General features: G+C 40.4%; 2 protein-coding genes and 1 long non-coding RNA gene across 6 annotated transcripts in view; 1 reads left to right on the top strand and 2 right to left on the bottom strand.

The window, feature by feature from the left end:
• Nucleotides 1-65: 65 nt before the first annotated feature.
• On the bottom strand, nucleotides 66-5382 carry LOC146680112 (ras-related protein Rab-11B-like). The gene is made up of 5 exons (XM_085448011.1): nucleotides 5101-5382; nucleotides 3114-3309; nucleotides 1617-1810; nucleotides 1423-1503; nucleotides 66-1336 (listed from the first exon to the last, which is right to left on the bottom strand). Exons 1-5 carry the CDS (start codon nucleotides 5138-5140, stop codon nucleotides 1191-1193), a joined length of 657 nt encoding a protein of 218 aa, XP_085304137.1. The 5' UTR covers nucleotides 5141-5382; the 3' UTR covers nucleotides 66-1190.
• Nucleotides 5383-7475: 2093 nt separating this feature from the next.
• Nucleotides 7476-16734, bottom strand: part of pip5k1ca (phosphatidylinositol-4-phosphate 5-kinase, type I, gamma a) — a 53218-nt gene continuing 43959 nt past the window's right edge. For 2 of the 4 annotated variants that reach the window (XM_085447526.1, XM_085447529.1), the window contains exons 17-18: nucleotides 12678-12767; nucleotides 7476-10531 (exon numbers count right to left, since the gene is read on the bottom strand). In XM_085447526.1, the coding sequence (XP_085303652.1) occupies nucleotides 10529-10531; nucleotides 12678-12767 (93 nt within the window). In that variant the 3' untranslated portion in view covers nucleotides 7476-10528. Of the gene's footprint in view, nucleotides 10532-12677; nucleotides 12768-13776; nucleotides 13918-16734 lie in introns of those variants that run through there. The other 2 variants (XM_085447528.1, XM_085447527.1) reach the window with 2 other exon arrangements.
• LOC146680111 (uncharacterized) lies at nucleotides 12053-13077 on the top strand. Its single transcript, XR_014917843.1, has 2 exons — nucleotides 12053-12260; nucleotides 12708-13077. It is a non-coding gene; the product is annotated as an uncharacterized LOC146680111 (long non-coding RNA).

The following is a 16734-nucleotide window of genomic DNA, read 5'->3' as shown; positions in this document are numbered from 1 at the left end:
ACAAAATTTGCATTTCTGATTTTCACTTCCATTTTTTCAAGTAAAACCCATTAATGTTGCTGAAGTGAAAGCAGTATGTGGGGAGTATTTATTTATTGGTTTTCCACAGATAATGTTCTGAGTTTACAAACTTTTATCAATTCCTGTTCAACAGTTAGGATTAATGACAGCAATGGCTTATTCGGTACAGAAATGTTACAATTTCAACTTCATTTTTCCTTTTCTGTCAGCATTGTTTTCCTTACAGGTAGCAAAATGCTACCTGATGAAAATTTTATGCCATTCTGAAATATAAGGTTCCACTGAAATAACTGGACTCTAGTGCAAAAAACCCCAATCTAATTCTGAAATTAAAGTTTGACATCATACACCACAACTTATAACAATGAATCTCCTGTGGACCGTTACACATTTGTTGCAAATAGCCTGGACCTTTTAGCAATCACCTGCAAGCATAACATCCTTGAACACGGTGAAATGAGCTTCCCCAAAACTGATTCTGATAGTTTCCTTTGGTATGTTTGTGTACTAAACTAAAATTCATTCACTCACACACACAAAAACAAAAATGTGTCATGTGTTTCATGCTTGCCTATAATGAGTCAGTCATTCATAGCCAGTCTGGTCCCAAGCTCATGCTAATTTCATGCCAGAGTGGGCACACAGCACAAAAGAGGAAAATTAAAATTAAAGAGGCAACCAGAAACTCTTGACAGACCACACATCAGCACTCCAAACGAACCTTCCTCTCATCTCCTCTTCTGCACCCACATTGCAAGACAGGCAGAATCAGGTCAACCCCACATGAAAATGAGACTCCACTATAGCAGATTAGGCTGAGAAAAGGAACCGAGTAAAAACACCTCTGAGCACTCATAAACAGGCCTACCGATCCCTCGCCACTCCTTCAGCAGGAGTGGGTCAATAGGATCATCACCTAGTGAATTAAAAAGAGATTGTAGTTAACAGCTTAACAATCGTCTTTCTTCTCAGTTTTCGTATTTTAGACAAGTTGTTTTGACACGGGACTCAGACGAACAAAGAAGAAAACAGCATAAAGGAATGTCAAATCTAAGAGTCTCTGTGTCAAACACTTCTGAACCCATGAGGGTAAGATGACAGCATCTGACAGTAGAAGGGAAAAGAGAAAACTCTGACACAAAGTCAACCAGAAAAAGAAAAAAGGAGGGTCACAGGCTTTGGCAGCAGGGGAGTTTGTTGCCCCTCTGCCCATCCATGGTTGGGGGGACACTTATGTCCACTACATTGTTGCCTGGAGAATCTTCGTGTGCAGATCTGTCTGATATTTGCTTCTGAGATACGATACGGTAGATTTCTAGGAAAGAAAACAATGGCATAAGAGGTCTAACAGTAGAGTACCTGGATGATTATTGAGTTGAGTTCACACTTTTTATTTTTTACCTGTGAGAATGCTCTTGAATGCTTCTTCTACGTTAGTGGAGTCCAAGGCTGAAGTTTCAATAAATGAAATAGTGTTCTTTTCTAAGGTTAAAAAAAAGAAAGAAAAGGGATTTTTATTTTACAGCAATTGAACTGAATGTTAAGGAGCTACTTTGACTGCTCCAAAGCAAAACAAAGAACACTCAAAAATCCACCTGCAAATGCTCGGGCCTCATCAGTGGGCACGGCCCTGAGATGTCGAAGGTCGCTCTTGTTTCCAACCAGCATGATGACGATGTTGTTGTCAGCGTGGTCCCTCAGCTCCTTCAACCAGCGGTCCACATTCTCGTACGTCAGGTGCTTCGCAATATCATAAACTAGGAGAGCCCCGACTGCGCCCCGATAATACCTGATGAAGATAGTTGATAATGATGGCTTTATGGCATCTAACTTTTTAACATTAACATGGTTTAATATTAGTTTAAACCATAAATAGAAATTACAAGCCAAATGTATTTTCTTTTACACTTGTTTTGGTTATAATTGGTGACTAATAACAGTTTCATATAAAGACACTAAGGTTCACAATCATTTCCATCCCTACAGAAGTAAGGAGGACACACAAACAATACAAAGAAAACAACAGGACCTAATGATCCAATGGAGCAATGGCTTGCTGCTTTTGCTGAAAACAATAGTGCCACCAATCTGACACCACAAGACTCCAGCATCTCCAGCAGGATTTCTTGTATTGCATTTTATACCTTGTATTATTTTCACAACTTTTTATACATATAAATGTAACGGGTGTATTAAAAAAATCATTTATTTTTTGCTTTGTCAGTATCGTTTATGTACATATATATATATATATATATATATATATATATATATATATATATATATATATATATATATATATATATATATATATATATTTTCTGTATTTATATTTTTGGAGCTTTTATTTTGTTTGTTTGACCTTTGACTTCCCACAAAGTCATTTCGCTATTCTCCTCAGACACCCAGAGGCCCTGCTGAGGAGAGGTGCGTGTACGCTAGTGTTCCCGGTTACACAGCGATTAAACACAGTTAAAGTAAACAAAAGTGATTCAAGGATTGCTTGTTCCCTTTATGCATTTCGTCTCACGGCTTTGTTGGATGTTTTAGTGTTAACTGTTGTTTCCCTGTCGAGTACAGCACTTTATTGTAACATGCTAATTTGCCGATCCCAGGTTAGGGCACAGGCGCATGCAGGTGATTTCTCATGTGGTCCGCTATTCTTCTCTCTCCCTTAAAACTGTGCATGCAGAAGCCCAGTTAAATTTGCTGTACCGAGTTGTTTTTATTTTGAACAGTTTTGGGAGAATAAACCCGCCCCAGCTGGCAAAGCGAGAGTTGACTCCTCTCATCATTCACACAACACAACGTAGGAACAAGGCAGTCAGAGTTTCAGGCCAGACCGGCTACATAAACAGCTGTTACAAAATGGTTCCTCTTGGGTGATTAATTCCTCCTGATTACAAAAGGAATTTGGACAATTAATTTATGTAAAACTGGCACCAGGTCTATTACCCTAAGGTAAGCTACTCAGCCACAATTATTAGCAAAGACACATCTCATTATACATGTCTAAGTGTGTGAACATTACCGTATAAATAACCATTACTAACGTAACACCTTAAGTAATGCATACGACAAAACAAACTCACGCTGAGGTGATGGCTCTGTAGCGCTCCTGCCCAGCTGTGTCCCAGATTTGAGCTTTTATCGTCTTGCCGTCCACCTGAATGCTGCGGGTTGCAAACTCCACCCCGATGGTGCTCTTGCTCTCCAAGTTGAACTCATTTCTTGTGAAACGGGACAGCAGATTACTCTTCCCCACTCCAGAGTCTCCAATTAGTACAACTAGAATCAAAATACACACCAGACACATGAAAAAACAAAGCAAACAGTAGACCTGCTGTGTCAGTGGTCTACCATGGCTCACTTAAGGCTGCAGCATTCCCACCCCTGTTACGCTGCACAGCCAGCCCAGAGAAATTTTTTTATTTTATTTAAGCCAGTCAAACTCGCCACAGCAGAATGCCTGCCCCCATCTCACCATATCCCTAACCCTAACATCCTCCTCTGTCACACCAACCCTCTGCAACCTCCTCTGAGGTTTTTCTCTTTTTTTCCTCGCTGGCAGCTCCATACTCAACATCCACTATTTCTTCTCTGCACATCCAAATAATCTCAGACTTGCCAAGCTTTCTATCTAAATCCCTCTGATGTCCTCATTTCTAATCTTGTTCATTATGGTCTCACCCAATGAAAATTTTAGCATCTTCAGCTTTGCCTCCTCCAGCTCGACCTCCTGTCTACTTCTCATTATCACCATTTCCAAGCCATACATCACAGTAGGTCTCACTACCATCTTGTAAAGCTTTGTTTTCACTCTTGCTGCTGTCTTTCTGTCACAAATCACACCTGACACTGGTCTCCATCCACTCTACCCTGACTTGACCCCAGGTATTAAAACTTCTCTACCTTCACTACCTCAGCTACTTGCATGCTTACCTATTCACCTTTCTCCCTCTCATTCACAGAGGTATTCTGTCTTGCTTCTACTGACTTTCATTACTCTTCTCTCTTAGTTCATACAGTCACCTATCCAGGCTCTCTTCCAGCAGCCACGTACGCTTACTACAGATCACAGTATCGTCTGCAAACATGACATTTCACAGAGACTCCTCCCTGGCCTTATCTGTCAGTCTGTCCATCACCACTGCAAACAAGAAGAGGCTCAGGTGGATCAGACGATCCGATCCCACCGTGAACCCAGTGTCACCACTGGCTCACTGCCCTCATACATGTCCTGCACTTCCCTGCTACCTCTGACTTCCTCATAGAGTACCACAGTTCCTCTGTATCGTTTGTTTTCTCTAGATCCACAGAGACACAGTGAAGCACTCTCTGACCTTCTCTACACTTTTCAAAGAAGGCATCACATCTATAGTGCCGTACCGCTGCTAACTTATCATCAGCTTTGTTCTTATCCTAGTTTCCACAACTGCTTCCCCTTTTCTTAATGATGTGGCTCATCAGCTTTAATATTTTTAACACTTAAAAAAAATCATTTTTTTCAACACTGACATTTTCAAACTGACGTTACGCTAGAATTTCACTTTGTTCATGCACACCACCTTCACTAATATAAGACATATTTTGTCTAATGTTAACGTGACGACAAACAAATCTGATGATGTCAGAGAGAATAAAATGACATTAATTATTCCTGTTAGGCATACTCAAGGTCGTTATCACCAAGTTATCCAGCTAATTGATTTACAGATCAAATATAATCAGAACATGGGTTCGTTTCAGTTAACTTCAAAGTAGGAACGTCGTTGTGATGTTAGCGGCTAGCTACTTAAACACACTTTAAGCAGCCTGACAGCTGCCGTGTCTAAACTTACTCACTGGGATAAGGTGTATCCTAAAGCTAGGGAATGCACATTTGTTCACTGAATTTCCAAACTCTACCTGCAGCAGCGTCAGTTTTTTCAGCAGGTATCGTTTCATCGTTTGCTACTTTGCTACCAGTGGAGCTAACTTTAGCATTACTGACTTCCTCAGTTGCTCCTGTTGTTACCGAGAGCCATATTAAAGACGACCGAGACGCTGACATTCATCCCCCTTCAGAGATAAACTTACCTTTGAACAGGTAGTCGTATTCATCGTCTCGGGCTCCCATTTTAGAAGACTTATTTTTTTAAACTTTAACACAAACAACAACAATAACAACAACAACAAGCTTCTCCACCAGCAGGTAACAACCAGCAGGCACCGCCTTCTAGGAAGAGGAAAGGCACGTGAGTTTTGCAACTTCGAGTTAGGCCAATTGAAAAGTTAATCTCATTTACTGACAGACAAATCCACCAATCACATGAGTTCTTTGAAGATGCTGGCCAATCATCGTGTACCTTGAAAACACGACTACCATCGCAGCCTTTGTTCTCCTAATTTGGATGCTCGGAGCCTTCAGAGCTCGTCGACGTACCCCCCCTCTCCCCCCCCCCACACACACACACTTTTTGAAGTAAAAAGTATTGCACAATATACACCAAGACGGAAAGACTATACTACACTGTGCTAGAAAAGCAGGATATACCATCTATTATTGTTATACCATGTTCATATTCTATCTATCTTTATCTTTTATCTTTTTCATTTACATCATTATAGTTGTAGGTAACTATAATACCCTGGTCAGAAATGGTTTAATTGTACCCGAAAGGATGTGCCTAGGCCAACACAGGCATCTGGTGATGCAATTATTCTTGTTCTTACAATTAGAGAAAAAGCTAGATTTGAGATTACACTCAGGTGTGCCTGTATGTCTGTGGTCATTGCCCGTGGCAGAGATAATGTTCTACAGATACATTATATTTAAAGGGCTGGGCTAAAGAGGTTAAAGGGATTATCTCGAATGAGATCATGTGGCTTTCCAGCTTTCTGCTTTTGCATGTGCAAATTTACAGCCTCTCCTGCAGTCCTACAGCCATTCTCATGACCTTAGGAAAACAATCTCAATGATGTTAAAGCTTAGCCTGTCCATTGTAATCCAGAGCAAAATATCAGCTTCTTAGATTTACTTTAGTTATTTAAAACATATTTTGGTTGTTTCCTCTGATAAACCTTTGAAGTGGCACCACCAAGTGGCCATATTTATAGCACTCTACAAAAACAACAACCCCTGCCATGCTTACAGAATTAATAATGTGAGACTTCCATTCAGCTTTTAGAACTGAAGAGGCCATTTGGATGAGAGGTGAAATGCCTTTAAGTTGTAAAAATAAATCTGACATAGACAATACTCTAGATGCTGGACGGGTCACATTTCAGGTTTCCCTATATGTTTTGTGGCCTCATGCAGGAGTTCTCAAACACTTTGTCCACTGATCAGAACCAAGCCACTAAAGGATTTGCATGGCCGGGTGAATGACTTTTTACAATGTAAATATTGCAAAGGAAACATTGTGCTGCTAACAACTGTTTTATCTGAGCCAGAGGTCTGAGTCATTGTTCGGTTTACCGCCTTGTTACTGACAAAGACATTACACAGTCTTTTTACTACCAAGCAGAAATATGGTGTTTAAGCCAAGGAGTCATGCCAGTGCATTTCTTTGAATCATCACTGTTTCCAGTCGTAAAGCTGAGACATGTTTTTCTTAAGAGAGGCAGTTCATCATCAGTTTATATAAATGGACTGTTCACAGGATATTGTTTTCAGTGACAAGTTTGGCATGTTTTTTTAAATAGGTTAAGATAAAAGTTACATGGAGATCAAACTGGGCAGCATGTGACCCATGAATTAAAATGTTTTTGACTCCTTAAGTCTGAAGTACTTTATTACTTACTAATGATTTGTGGAGTCAGACACAGAGGTTTATGTGGTAAGTTTCTCCAGTGGCCATGTTCAAAGTTTCGCTTCCATGTCACATGATTATTTTGCCAGGACTGTCAGAGAAGCTAATGCAGGGCATGTTGAGGTGCACTGTAGGAATGACAGATGGGTTCCACGTGGGGGTGGGATTACTTCAGGGATCAGCTCTGAGGCCCCTCTTGTTTGTGGTGGCAATGGACAAGTTGACAGACGAGGTCAGGCAAGAGTTTCTGTGGACGATGATGTTCGTAGATGACAGTGACAATAGAGAGGAGGCCGTGTTGGAGATGGTAAAAATGTCATGATTTTATTGGGAGGGACCAGGATGAACAGGATTAGAAGTTAGACCAGAGGGACAACTCAGGTTGAGGTGTTTGGAGACAAAGTTAGAGAGACGAGATGGTACGGACGTGTGCAATAGAGGACATATTGGATGAAGGATGTTGAATATGGAGCTGACCGGCAGAAGGAAAAGAGGAAGACCTCAGAGAAGCTTCACGGATGAAGGAGGACATGTAGAGGGTTGTTACAGAGGTGGATGCTATGGTTATGGTGACATGGAGGCAGATGATTCAATGTAGTCAAACAGAGCCGCCAAAAGAAGAAAAACCACCCAACAAAGAACCAACTAAAACACATCATCTCCATGGACAACAATTCATAGAACTGCTTTATTTCGTATTCATTCTGATTGAGTCCAAACACACGCACACACAGTCATCTATTTATCCTCATGTATAAATAGATGAATTTACACAGATATACATAAATACACATTTCTGATATGCATATTCATTTTGATATCATGCTATGTCTCTGTAAAGGACTCTTCCTATTGGATGAGGGCACACAGGGATTTGAAAACACACACAACACAGCTGAACAGTTGGAAGAATCCCTATTGATCTGCATGTACATTAAACCCCACAAATCTTTCGGTTTTGGATATCATACAAAGACACAGCCGTGGTTTGCAAACCATAAATATACAGCAGCTGCATCTCAATAAACACACTGAAGAATATGATACAGTAAAATCATGTAGATTGCAATCATTTCTTGCCCAGCAGCAAAAATGAAACCAAATAAAAATAATATTTTCCCGATTCAAATGGAAAATATATTTGTATATCTTTATATATGTATTTATAGTTTTATGTACACATTCTCAGGAGCACAACTATGAGAAAGAAAAATAAATATTACAGCACAAGTGGAAAAAAATATAAACAACAGACCTATATGTAAAATTTCCTAATAAGGCAATTAACGTAAAAGCTAAACTGTACAAAATATTGCTGCTATGGTCTTCATCTGATGAACAACAGCAAACTGATTACAACTGGCCACTGCACGTCATGAGAACAAACCGATTCTTATTTTACAACACCTGACATTGATGTAACCTCCCTTACACACAAACACACGTAAAAAGGTACCAACGAACCGAAGAAACTGCCTGTAGTTAGTTTAAAAAACCCAAAAACCTCCAAATCTTTAAGTCTTTAAGATGTCAGCCACAGAGAGACTACAGTAAACACTAAATGTACAATGACTGTGATTGATGTCACAGACACATGTGCACACACACACAAACACACAATCCTAAAATAAATACTGTCCAAATATCAGCATGTGTGAGCAGAGACTCTTATCTAAGAACTCGAAAATATGACTTCTGGATAATGTGACGAGTGTTTATTTGGCCTCTACCACTAGTTCGTCTTCAGGTCCTTTTAATGAGTGCAAACAACGTTCAACCCATTCACAAATTGCTGTGTCTCACCAAGCCAACACGCACTGCGTTCACTGGAATATACAGGTAACAGCTACGATATCGACCGCAAACACTACAACTGGTGCTCTACATCTACAAACATTGGAAAGATTCCCCGATTTCTTGACGTGAGGAGGTGATGTAGAAAAAGATATGCCGATTCTACTGTTACAAATGATCCCTGTGCGTCGGTCCGAAAGCAGGGCAACACTGGAAGACATTGTGTAGACATGAAAATTACTCTAATGACAATGTCTGCTGCCTTAGTGTTGTAATTGACGCCTTCTATTTTGAAGGCAAGAGTCATCACCCTCAGCTATTGGAACAACATGTGGTGTAGTGGAAAACAACACTGAATTAGACAACACATGAAAAAGAGAACAAAATACCGCAAAATACCGCAGTGAAGAAAATGAGCAAAACAAAAAGTCTTTGGATGCAAATAGATAAAAAAAAAAAATGAGTGAAAAGTACCAGTCGTGAATATTACAATCAAATACAAACAGACAAATAAATAAAAGTTCACAGTAGTAAAAACAGCTGAAGAAAAGTTTAGAAATGAAAATATAACAACAGGACTTAAGTTTTAATAATGCTGTAGGTGAATATGTTTTTGCTTTTTTTTAAAGTTAAACTGCATATTTTCACTACTTTAAAGGATGACAGAGATATCTGGATGTTCTGCTTTGATTGGCTTAAAGTGGTTTTCACTGTAACTCCTGTACTGCGAGCACAGAGCCCTCCAACATCACGGGATACAGAAGAGTAATCCACTGACTCAGGGGGAAAAAAAAAAAGAAAAAGCTCTATTTATCCGAGTTATGTTAGGCTATGGTGGCTGCCTAGTAAGACGTACTTTGCACACTTGGTTTTGCAAAAATCTTTTAGCATCAAACTGTTCTGAATTTTGTGATGATGACCTCTGGTAAGATTATCATGGAAAAGCAGACACAGCTAATTAACTTCAACAGCAGCGGCATAGTGGAAATGGGCACCATACTGGCAGCAATTACAACCACTGAGCTGGAGATTTCCTTCGAACTGGTTGGAAACACAGCAGCCAGTGCAGTCACAGGATGACTGATATGTTCCAGTCTAAGGTAATTGCACTGGAGATAATTTTGAGATTAACGAGTTTAATTTCATTTTTCTTCAAATTAGGTTTCCTTACTGGGAGAAACCACTTTATATGCTCCTAGTTCTGGATGTGCCATTCATTTTCTTTATTGAGAACCGAAGGCAGTGTAGCATTAATATAGCTTCATTAAAGCCTCGCTACAAAAGATGAACAGTTGCTTAAAAATGGAAAACTTTAATACTTTAAAACTTACAGGTACATTTCTATAAGGAGCATCCACTCAATTTAGCATTTTTTTAACCCGTATTTGTGTCATGGATCAATGTTTTAATGAGCTTCTTGTGGTTTTGTTTGATCACAGAACCCAGGAGATGTCTGCTGGCTAGTATGTGTGACCGCTTTGCAACATAAAGGATATCACGAATAAAAATGACTTTCAGAGATTCGTCGGGAAAGAGTCGGTTGGAGGGCTGTGTTAGTGTGAAACAGAACAAAAAGTAGGTTATCGTGCTCTTTTGGGTGTGTCAAACATACAAGACTACATACAGCCTTATGCGCACTATGTCACACATACAATTATTTATTAAACTGATGTAATAAATTTCATTTGTCAAAGGGTGAAAGGCAGGGATGGTTGCAAACCAGTGATATCATCACTGTCAGGATTTTTTCTCCCTCTGGTACTCTGGTACAGTCACTTTTTCCTCTCAGTGTGTTTCTGTATGCATGTTTTTAAATCCTGGTTCAGACAGAGATCACGCTGCTGCCACTGAGGTCTGGACTTCAGACTGATGAGTCCTCTCCGCTGAGACGTTCACTCCTGTCTGCCAGAAAACAGGATTTACTGTGGGAGACAGACAGACTGAGTTAATGCATTCAGAAGAGTGAAAATGTTTCATTTCCCCCCTGGGTGTACAGCCTGTAAACTCTCATTAATTATTTGGAAATGATAAATAAACACCGAGCCATCAAATCAAAGTGCAGCTACAGATGAAAAGCAAACAGGAAGCCAGGACAGTGAGCTCAGGCAGAGTTCCTTAACAGCAGGTAAAGGCAGGTATAAAAAAAATAAAAAAATATTTTTTACAGGCTACGGCCGTCTGATTAGTTTGATTTTCCAGCAATAATCCCACATATAGTAAATATTTCTTGTATCTTCTAGAAACCACACTTTTTTTACCTGGACTGTCTAAACAATCCCAATCAAACTATGAACACTTTCTACTCTTTAGCTCATGTTCCTCACCAGCTGACGTACAACTTTGTACGTGATGTTTTTTTGTTAGTTTGTTTGTTTACCAATGACATAACCTTTCTGGATTATTATAATTATGACCGGTTGGTGACTGGCTGCTGGAAGGTGAAATCTGCAGCGAAGAGGATACTGAAAACCTCCTTGTGATTGCTGTGGTTGGTAGTAGATTGCCATGGTTGCCCATAGTTTGCATAGGAGACGCTCACTTGCATGTAAATTGTGAAGCTGAACACGAGTGAAATTTGAAAAAACGAGAAACGGAGAACGTTCGCCTTCAGTTTAAAAATTGTTTCATATTGCTACAAACAAAATGCTTCCAAATGTGCAACTTTGACAACAAACAGTCTCCATTTCCGTCTTGCATCGGACCTTTCGCAGTTTCACGACCACTCGGCGAGCAGTTGGCGACTGTTTTCACACATGCCGGCGTCTTCGCTGCAAACTACAGGTGATTTCTGGAATCTGCTAATGATCAACGCAATCACACAGTTTTCAGTGCAACACCTTATTTCACTTAGTGCTAGCAACCTTCAGCAACCCCTCATCAACTGATTGGGGATAAACATTTTTGGCAGACTGTTAAACTGAATTGAACTGAGCTGAATTTTCCCTAGCGACTGCTTGTTGCCAGGGATTCGCTGACTGGTCTTTAGGCTCTAGGTATGACTGAGGCTTTATATGCAGCTGATGGGGTCAAAATCTGTCATTCGAGCATTGCTGCTCTTCATTAGACAATGATGCTGCATTTTCAGTCACATGACTCTAGTCACATGATGATGTCACACTGATGGAGTGTAATTGGCCAAATTATACTGACATCTTACGTTTACAATAAGAAAGTGGAGCTCTGTGTTGTATGAGCTGTTGATTTTTGTTTTCTGCCTTTTTTAAAAAATAGTAGATTTGTTTATGTTTTGTCTTTTTTTTGGGGGGGGGGGGGGGGGGGGGCTACTTAGTAAAGAAAGGTCTAGCGTGAGAAGCAGATGGAAAAACAAAATGAGTTGGGAAAAAAAACAGATTAATGTCGCTTTTGCATTAAAGCGACATTAACAAAGTAGACTGGCTCACAAACACCTCGTAAAGTTAACAAACCCAAACTAAAGTGACCTAAACGCCATTCTGACTTTAAATTTGCATAAGTTTGAGTGACTTATTTGTCTAATTTACATAACTGTTAAATTCGGTAGTATTTAAATATAAACTTAAACCAGAAAATAAACTCGTTCCTCATAAACTCAAAAGAACTCATCACATTGCCTCCGACTGACTGAATAACTAGAAACCGGGTTTTGATGTTCAATAAATTGCAACTTGTCAGGTTAGTCTAAACGGCTTAAGCAGAATGAGCCATGGCGCTCTGGTGACACATGAGCCGATGGATGTGTGTGTTAAAGTCTGAGCAGCTTGTTGTTGGAGGGACGCGGGATGGCTGGTCGTGGACTAAATGATCACAGAGGCAGTCGATGACCATTTCCACCCATTTGTCAATGAACAATGAATGCTGTAATGTAGGAGTGGGTTTCTGGACGCAGACCAAGCGTACTCTTGAAATAGTAATGGACTTTGGGACCTGAGAAGCTTTGCCTACATTTACTGTAGCAGCTTCGTGCAGAGTGTAGCGTTACAGCTCATCCTTCCCTAAGAACAAACCCAAACATGGTCCCGAACAAATTTCATTCCACTTCTGGGGGAAACTTTCTGTGCTTCATATTTTAGTCCGATGCATCTCACTTACTGTCTCTCTTTCCCAATCCCCATCTGGCAGGGCCTTAGACTCTGAGCCATAGTGTAGCGGAGAGTACACCCAGGTCCTGTCCTCTGGAGGCTGTTTTTACACACCCACCACAGCAGAGGGGGCCAGAGGGACAGAGGAAAGGCCAGAGGCACAGAGACAAGCAGCAGGGGCAGGCAGGAGAGAAAGACACAGGAGATCACAGGAGAAAAGACAAGACAGGAAATGAAAATTAGGGATGCATTAAGGAGGAATGTTGTTGAGACATACTGGAGAGTGTGAACGTTGAAAGTGTTTGGAAGGATGTGTTCATCCTGGCTGAATTGAACATGATGTTAATATCTTATACAAAAACAAACCAAAAAAAATGCTGTAAACATGTAAATATAAAGATGAACCTCAGTGATGTGTGCCTGAATCACATGTCTTGGTGTTTTGTAACATTTGGACTAAGTCCTGGGGAGCAAAGCAAGGGATGAGCTGCTAAATCATCCAAGCGGGAAGTATGAGGAGCGAGAAGGAAGGAGATGGGAATGGCGAGCGGGGGGTAGCCAGGATGCCGGGACATTCAGACACAGACACAGAAAGCATCCTCGTCAAAGAAAAGCAAGGGAACAAGATGTCTTTTTCCCCTTTTCCAACAAGCAAACATGTCTTTTGTTTTATGTGTTGTTGTTGTTCGTTTGAACTCAGTGTTGTTTAGAGTCCCTAAAAAGTCTCGCCATTATCATTCTCGGGGTACCAGCCCTTTAAGATAGGGAAGCCGCTGCAACACGGCAACAGGTAACAGGGATGGAGGTGGATGTCACACACTCACACGCTTGCACATGTATATTTACACACACACAAAGCTCAGCACATTGCAATAAACACACTAACTACACAGGTGCAAAGAGAAATAAAGCAAGCTGTCAGTGAGTGAGGAAACAAATACTCAAAAGAAGATGAATATAAAAGAAACTGTCAAATAAGAAGCTTCCTGTCACTTTTTTAACCTGCTGTGAACAGGTTTTGTTCTTTAGTTTCAACATGATCACAAAACAACATAATCAGTTGATAAATCACAACAATCCAAAAAACCTTGTTTCCTCTCAACACTGCAATCAAATATAGCCTAACAACGGGAACAGCTACTGTTACAAGGCCACTGCTGTCTAACTTATATCTCACTTACTGGCTGACCAGACTGGCATTTCCTCCTTTGTCGGAAAGGAGAGACCACCCAGGTCCTCCCATCAGGAAACTGACAACAGCAGAGGTACATGACAGATGGACAAACAAAGACAGATGAAAAGCTGAAAATAGGGTGGAGGGGGACACGGGGCAAGGAGGGAAACTCAAAATAAAACACTGACGATAAAAAAAGGAAGCATGCTGGGGTGAAAATGGAAAAGGCGCGGATACACTGGATAAGTCGATGGTCACAGCTAGATTCACGTGTTTGGCTGCCGCCTCTGTTTTCATTTCCCGCTTGCATACAACAACACCATCTCGCCACTTTCATTATGGCTTCTGAAGAAAATCACAATAATGAGAACATGTGAAATAAGAGAGAGCGCATGGAGGGAGTAAACAAAGGATGTGAGGTGGAAAGGGAATGGCAAAAAACTGAACGTTTGAGCGAAGAGGTGTAACGGGTTAATGGGGTGGACATGAGAGGCAACAGAAATGAGAGTGAGCAAAAGAAGAGAAACAAACATATGATGTGAGTACGGATGTGAATCATAAAAACTAAACTCCCAATCAATCTCTTCTTTTCAGTCTCGCAGCTGTGCTGTTTTTTAATGGGGAACTACACAAGCTTAAATGCTGACAAATCTTCAAAATTCAGACATATACTTAATTTCCATCTCTGGAAAATCTACAATTTAAAACCATTAAATTGTTCCAGCAGCTTGATAGACTATTAAACAGAGTCTTGGGATGATAAACTGGGTTTTTATGCATCACAATTCGCTCCTCCTTGCAGAAATGATGGAACAAATCTCACAAGCACTGAAATCTAATTCATATTGATTTTCTCGAGTAAAAACCGTTCCCATAATTTGGTCGTGTTAAAATAAGCAAACCAAAATGTGCAGAAAATCAGATTAAAGAGATATTTTTATAGGAGTGATGTAAACGGATATTTTCTGTAGTCCCAACAGACCTGAGTGTGATCTTGATCTATCTAAAGCAAAGCCATGCCTTCCCTTGAAGGACCTTGAAAAGCTCATTCGTGCTTTTATCACTTCCAAATTGGACTACTGTAATTCTCTCTACTCGGGCCTCCCATATTCTTCTAGTCACCGGCTCCAGTTAGTTCAAAATCCAGCTGCGCGTCTCTTAACTGACACTAGAAATTATGATCACACCAGTTTTAGCCAACTTGCACTGTATCAATTTACCTTTAAAATTCTAAACAATTTGGCTCCCAGCTATCTATGTGAACTCCTCCATTTGTATATTCCTAATAGAGGACATAGATCTTCCAATCAAATGCACCTGACGCAACCAAGGTCTCATCTGAGGTCCTGAGGTGATCGGGCCTTTGCTATCGTAGCACCCAGACTCTGGAATAACCTCCCTCCTTATATTCCGTCCTCGGAGTCCATCCAGTCTTTTAAATTGCATCTTAAAACTTATTATTTTGTCTGGCTTTTGATTCAAACTAGTTTGTTATTTCGTGGCTAGTTATGCTGTTTACCCATATTGTTTCCTGCCCTCCTTTTAACTGTTTTTTATTCCGTCTTATGCTATTGCTCTGACCGACCGTGAAGCACTTTGGTCAACTTTGTTGTATTATTATTCAATAATAATAATAATTATTATGCTATAGAAATAAATTTTGATTTCATTTGATTTCATTTTAGACATTAGGCATTTAAACACTGCTCCAGATTGTAGCATGTTAATAATTTCATTTGAAACTTCTGAGAAATAATTTCCGAAACACGTGTCTTGCTCTTCATGTGTGAATGAACCGGAGCAGCACCTGAAGTGTTTAAGATTGGAACAAGCCTTTTGGGCAATCATGCAGAAATCCTATTTATTCTTCAGAGCGAGAGGAGAGCACAAAAAGACGAAAGGCTAAACTGAGTATTGTGGTACAAATCCAGTCTAAACACACTTGTCCGTACTCCTTTTATACTGTAGTTTGTGTTGTTGGCATTTCATCAGCAGCTAATAGAACAACAAGCTCTTTGCCACTCCATGAAGTCCCTTCTAAGCGCTCTGCCTGTGGCATGCTTCTTTGTAGTTACACTTCAGGATGTGTGTAGTGTCACTTTTTGTCAATCAGTGCTACAGACCCCCTGCTGCTGTGCACAGAGAGAGGATCTCCTGCTTTTGAAGCTTGTAATGGGCGTCAGCCACAGCCGGGTAGATGAGAAGGCTGTTAAATTACTGAGGGAGCTCACAGACTAACCTGTTGGTCATTAAAGTTTCTCAAAGCCACATTAGAAGGTGTTTAATTCCTGACAGGCCAAGTGAGAACGTTTCTATCTGTAACTGTGATCACTAGCTCTGCTCTCCTTCACCCGATGCTCATACATTCATTTATAGCTACGCTTTTGGGTAGACTGCTAGCACAATACTATCTGACAGTACTGAGACTGAGCAGATGAAAATGGGGGAAAAAAAGCTTTAAATGTTATTTAGAAAAATCCTGTGTGTGTGTGTGTGTCTGAAGGTTGGCTCGAGATCATTTGAGACGGGAGCAACAAAGTGAAGGTATACATCACTCTAATATCACTCAGCAAACACTCCAAACCAAAGCGCACACCTGTGTTTAAAGAAAACATTTTGGGAAATATGCCTCTTGCTAAGAGGTAGATGAGACGAGTAACTCGACTCTCACATCTAAACACTAATCTACCTGCCAACAGACTAAGCTGAGCATTAAAAACAGGATAACAGATATCAGTCTTATAACTTGCCTCCAGCAAGAAAGCAAAATGTTTCCCAAAACATTTCGATTAGCTGAAAGCACCACACACTGCAAACAAGAGCTGCGCACACTCTTTTTCCCGTACCAGCCTGATCCTCCGCTCCTTTCCTGTAGTCTACGTGTTAGCGCATC

The sequence above is a fragment of the Copadichromis virginalis genome, linkage group LG23 (genome assembly GCF_057382275.1).
Source record: "Copadichromis virginalis isolate Kocher_CV1m ecotype Utaka linkage group LG23, C_Virginalis_male_GT1.1, whole genome shotgun sequence".
Classification (NCBI taxonomy): Eukaryota; Metazoa; Chordata; class Actinopteri; order Cichliformes; family Cichlidae; genus Copadichromis; species Copadichromis virginalis.
The sequence above is the reverse complement of the archived record's forward strand: the minus strand, read 5'-3'. Positions and strand labels throughout refer to the sequence as shown.

Bases quoted from the DNA above. Each gene is read 5' to 3' on its own strand.
- LOC146680112 (XM_085448011.1), bottom strand. From the start codon at position 5,140: ATGGGAGCCCGAGACGATGAATACGACTACCTGTTCAAAG. The intron at 3,310-5,100 runs GTAAGTTTATCT...TTTTGATTCTAG, and splicing joins ATACGACTACCTGTTCAAAG to TTGTACTAATTGGAGACTCT. The intron at 1,337-1,422 runs GTAAAAAATAAA...TTTCTTTCCTAG, and splicing joins ATTCAAGAGCATTCTCACAG to AAATCTACCGTATCGTATCT.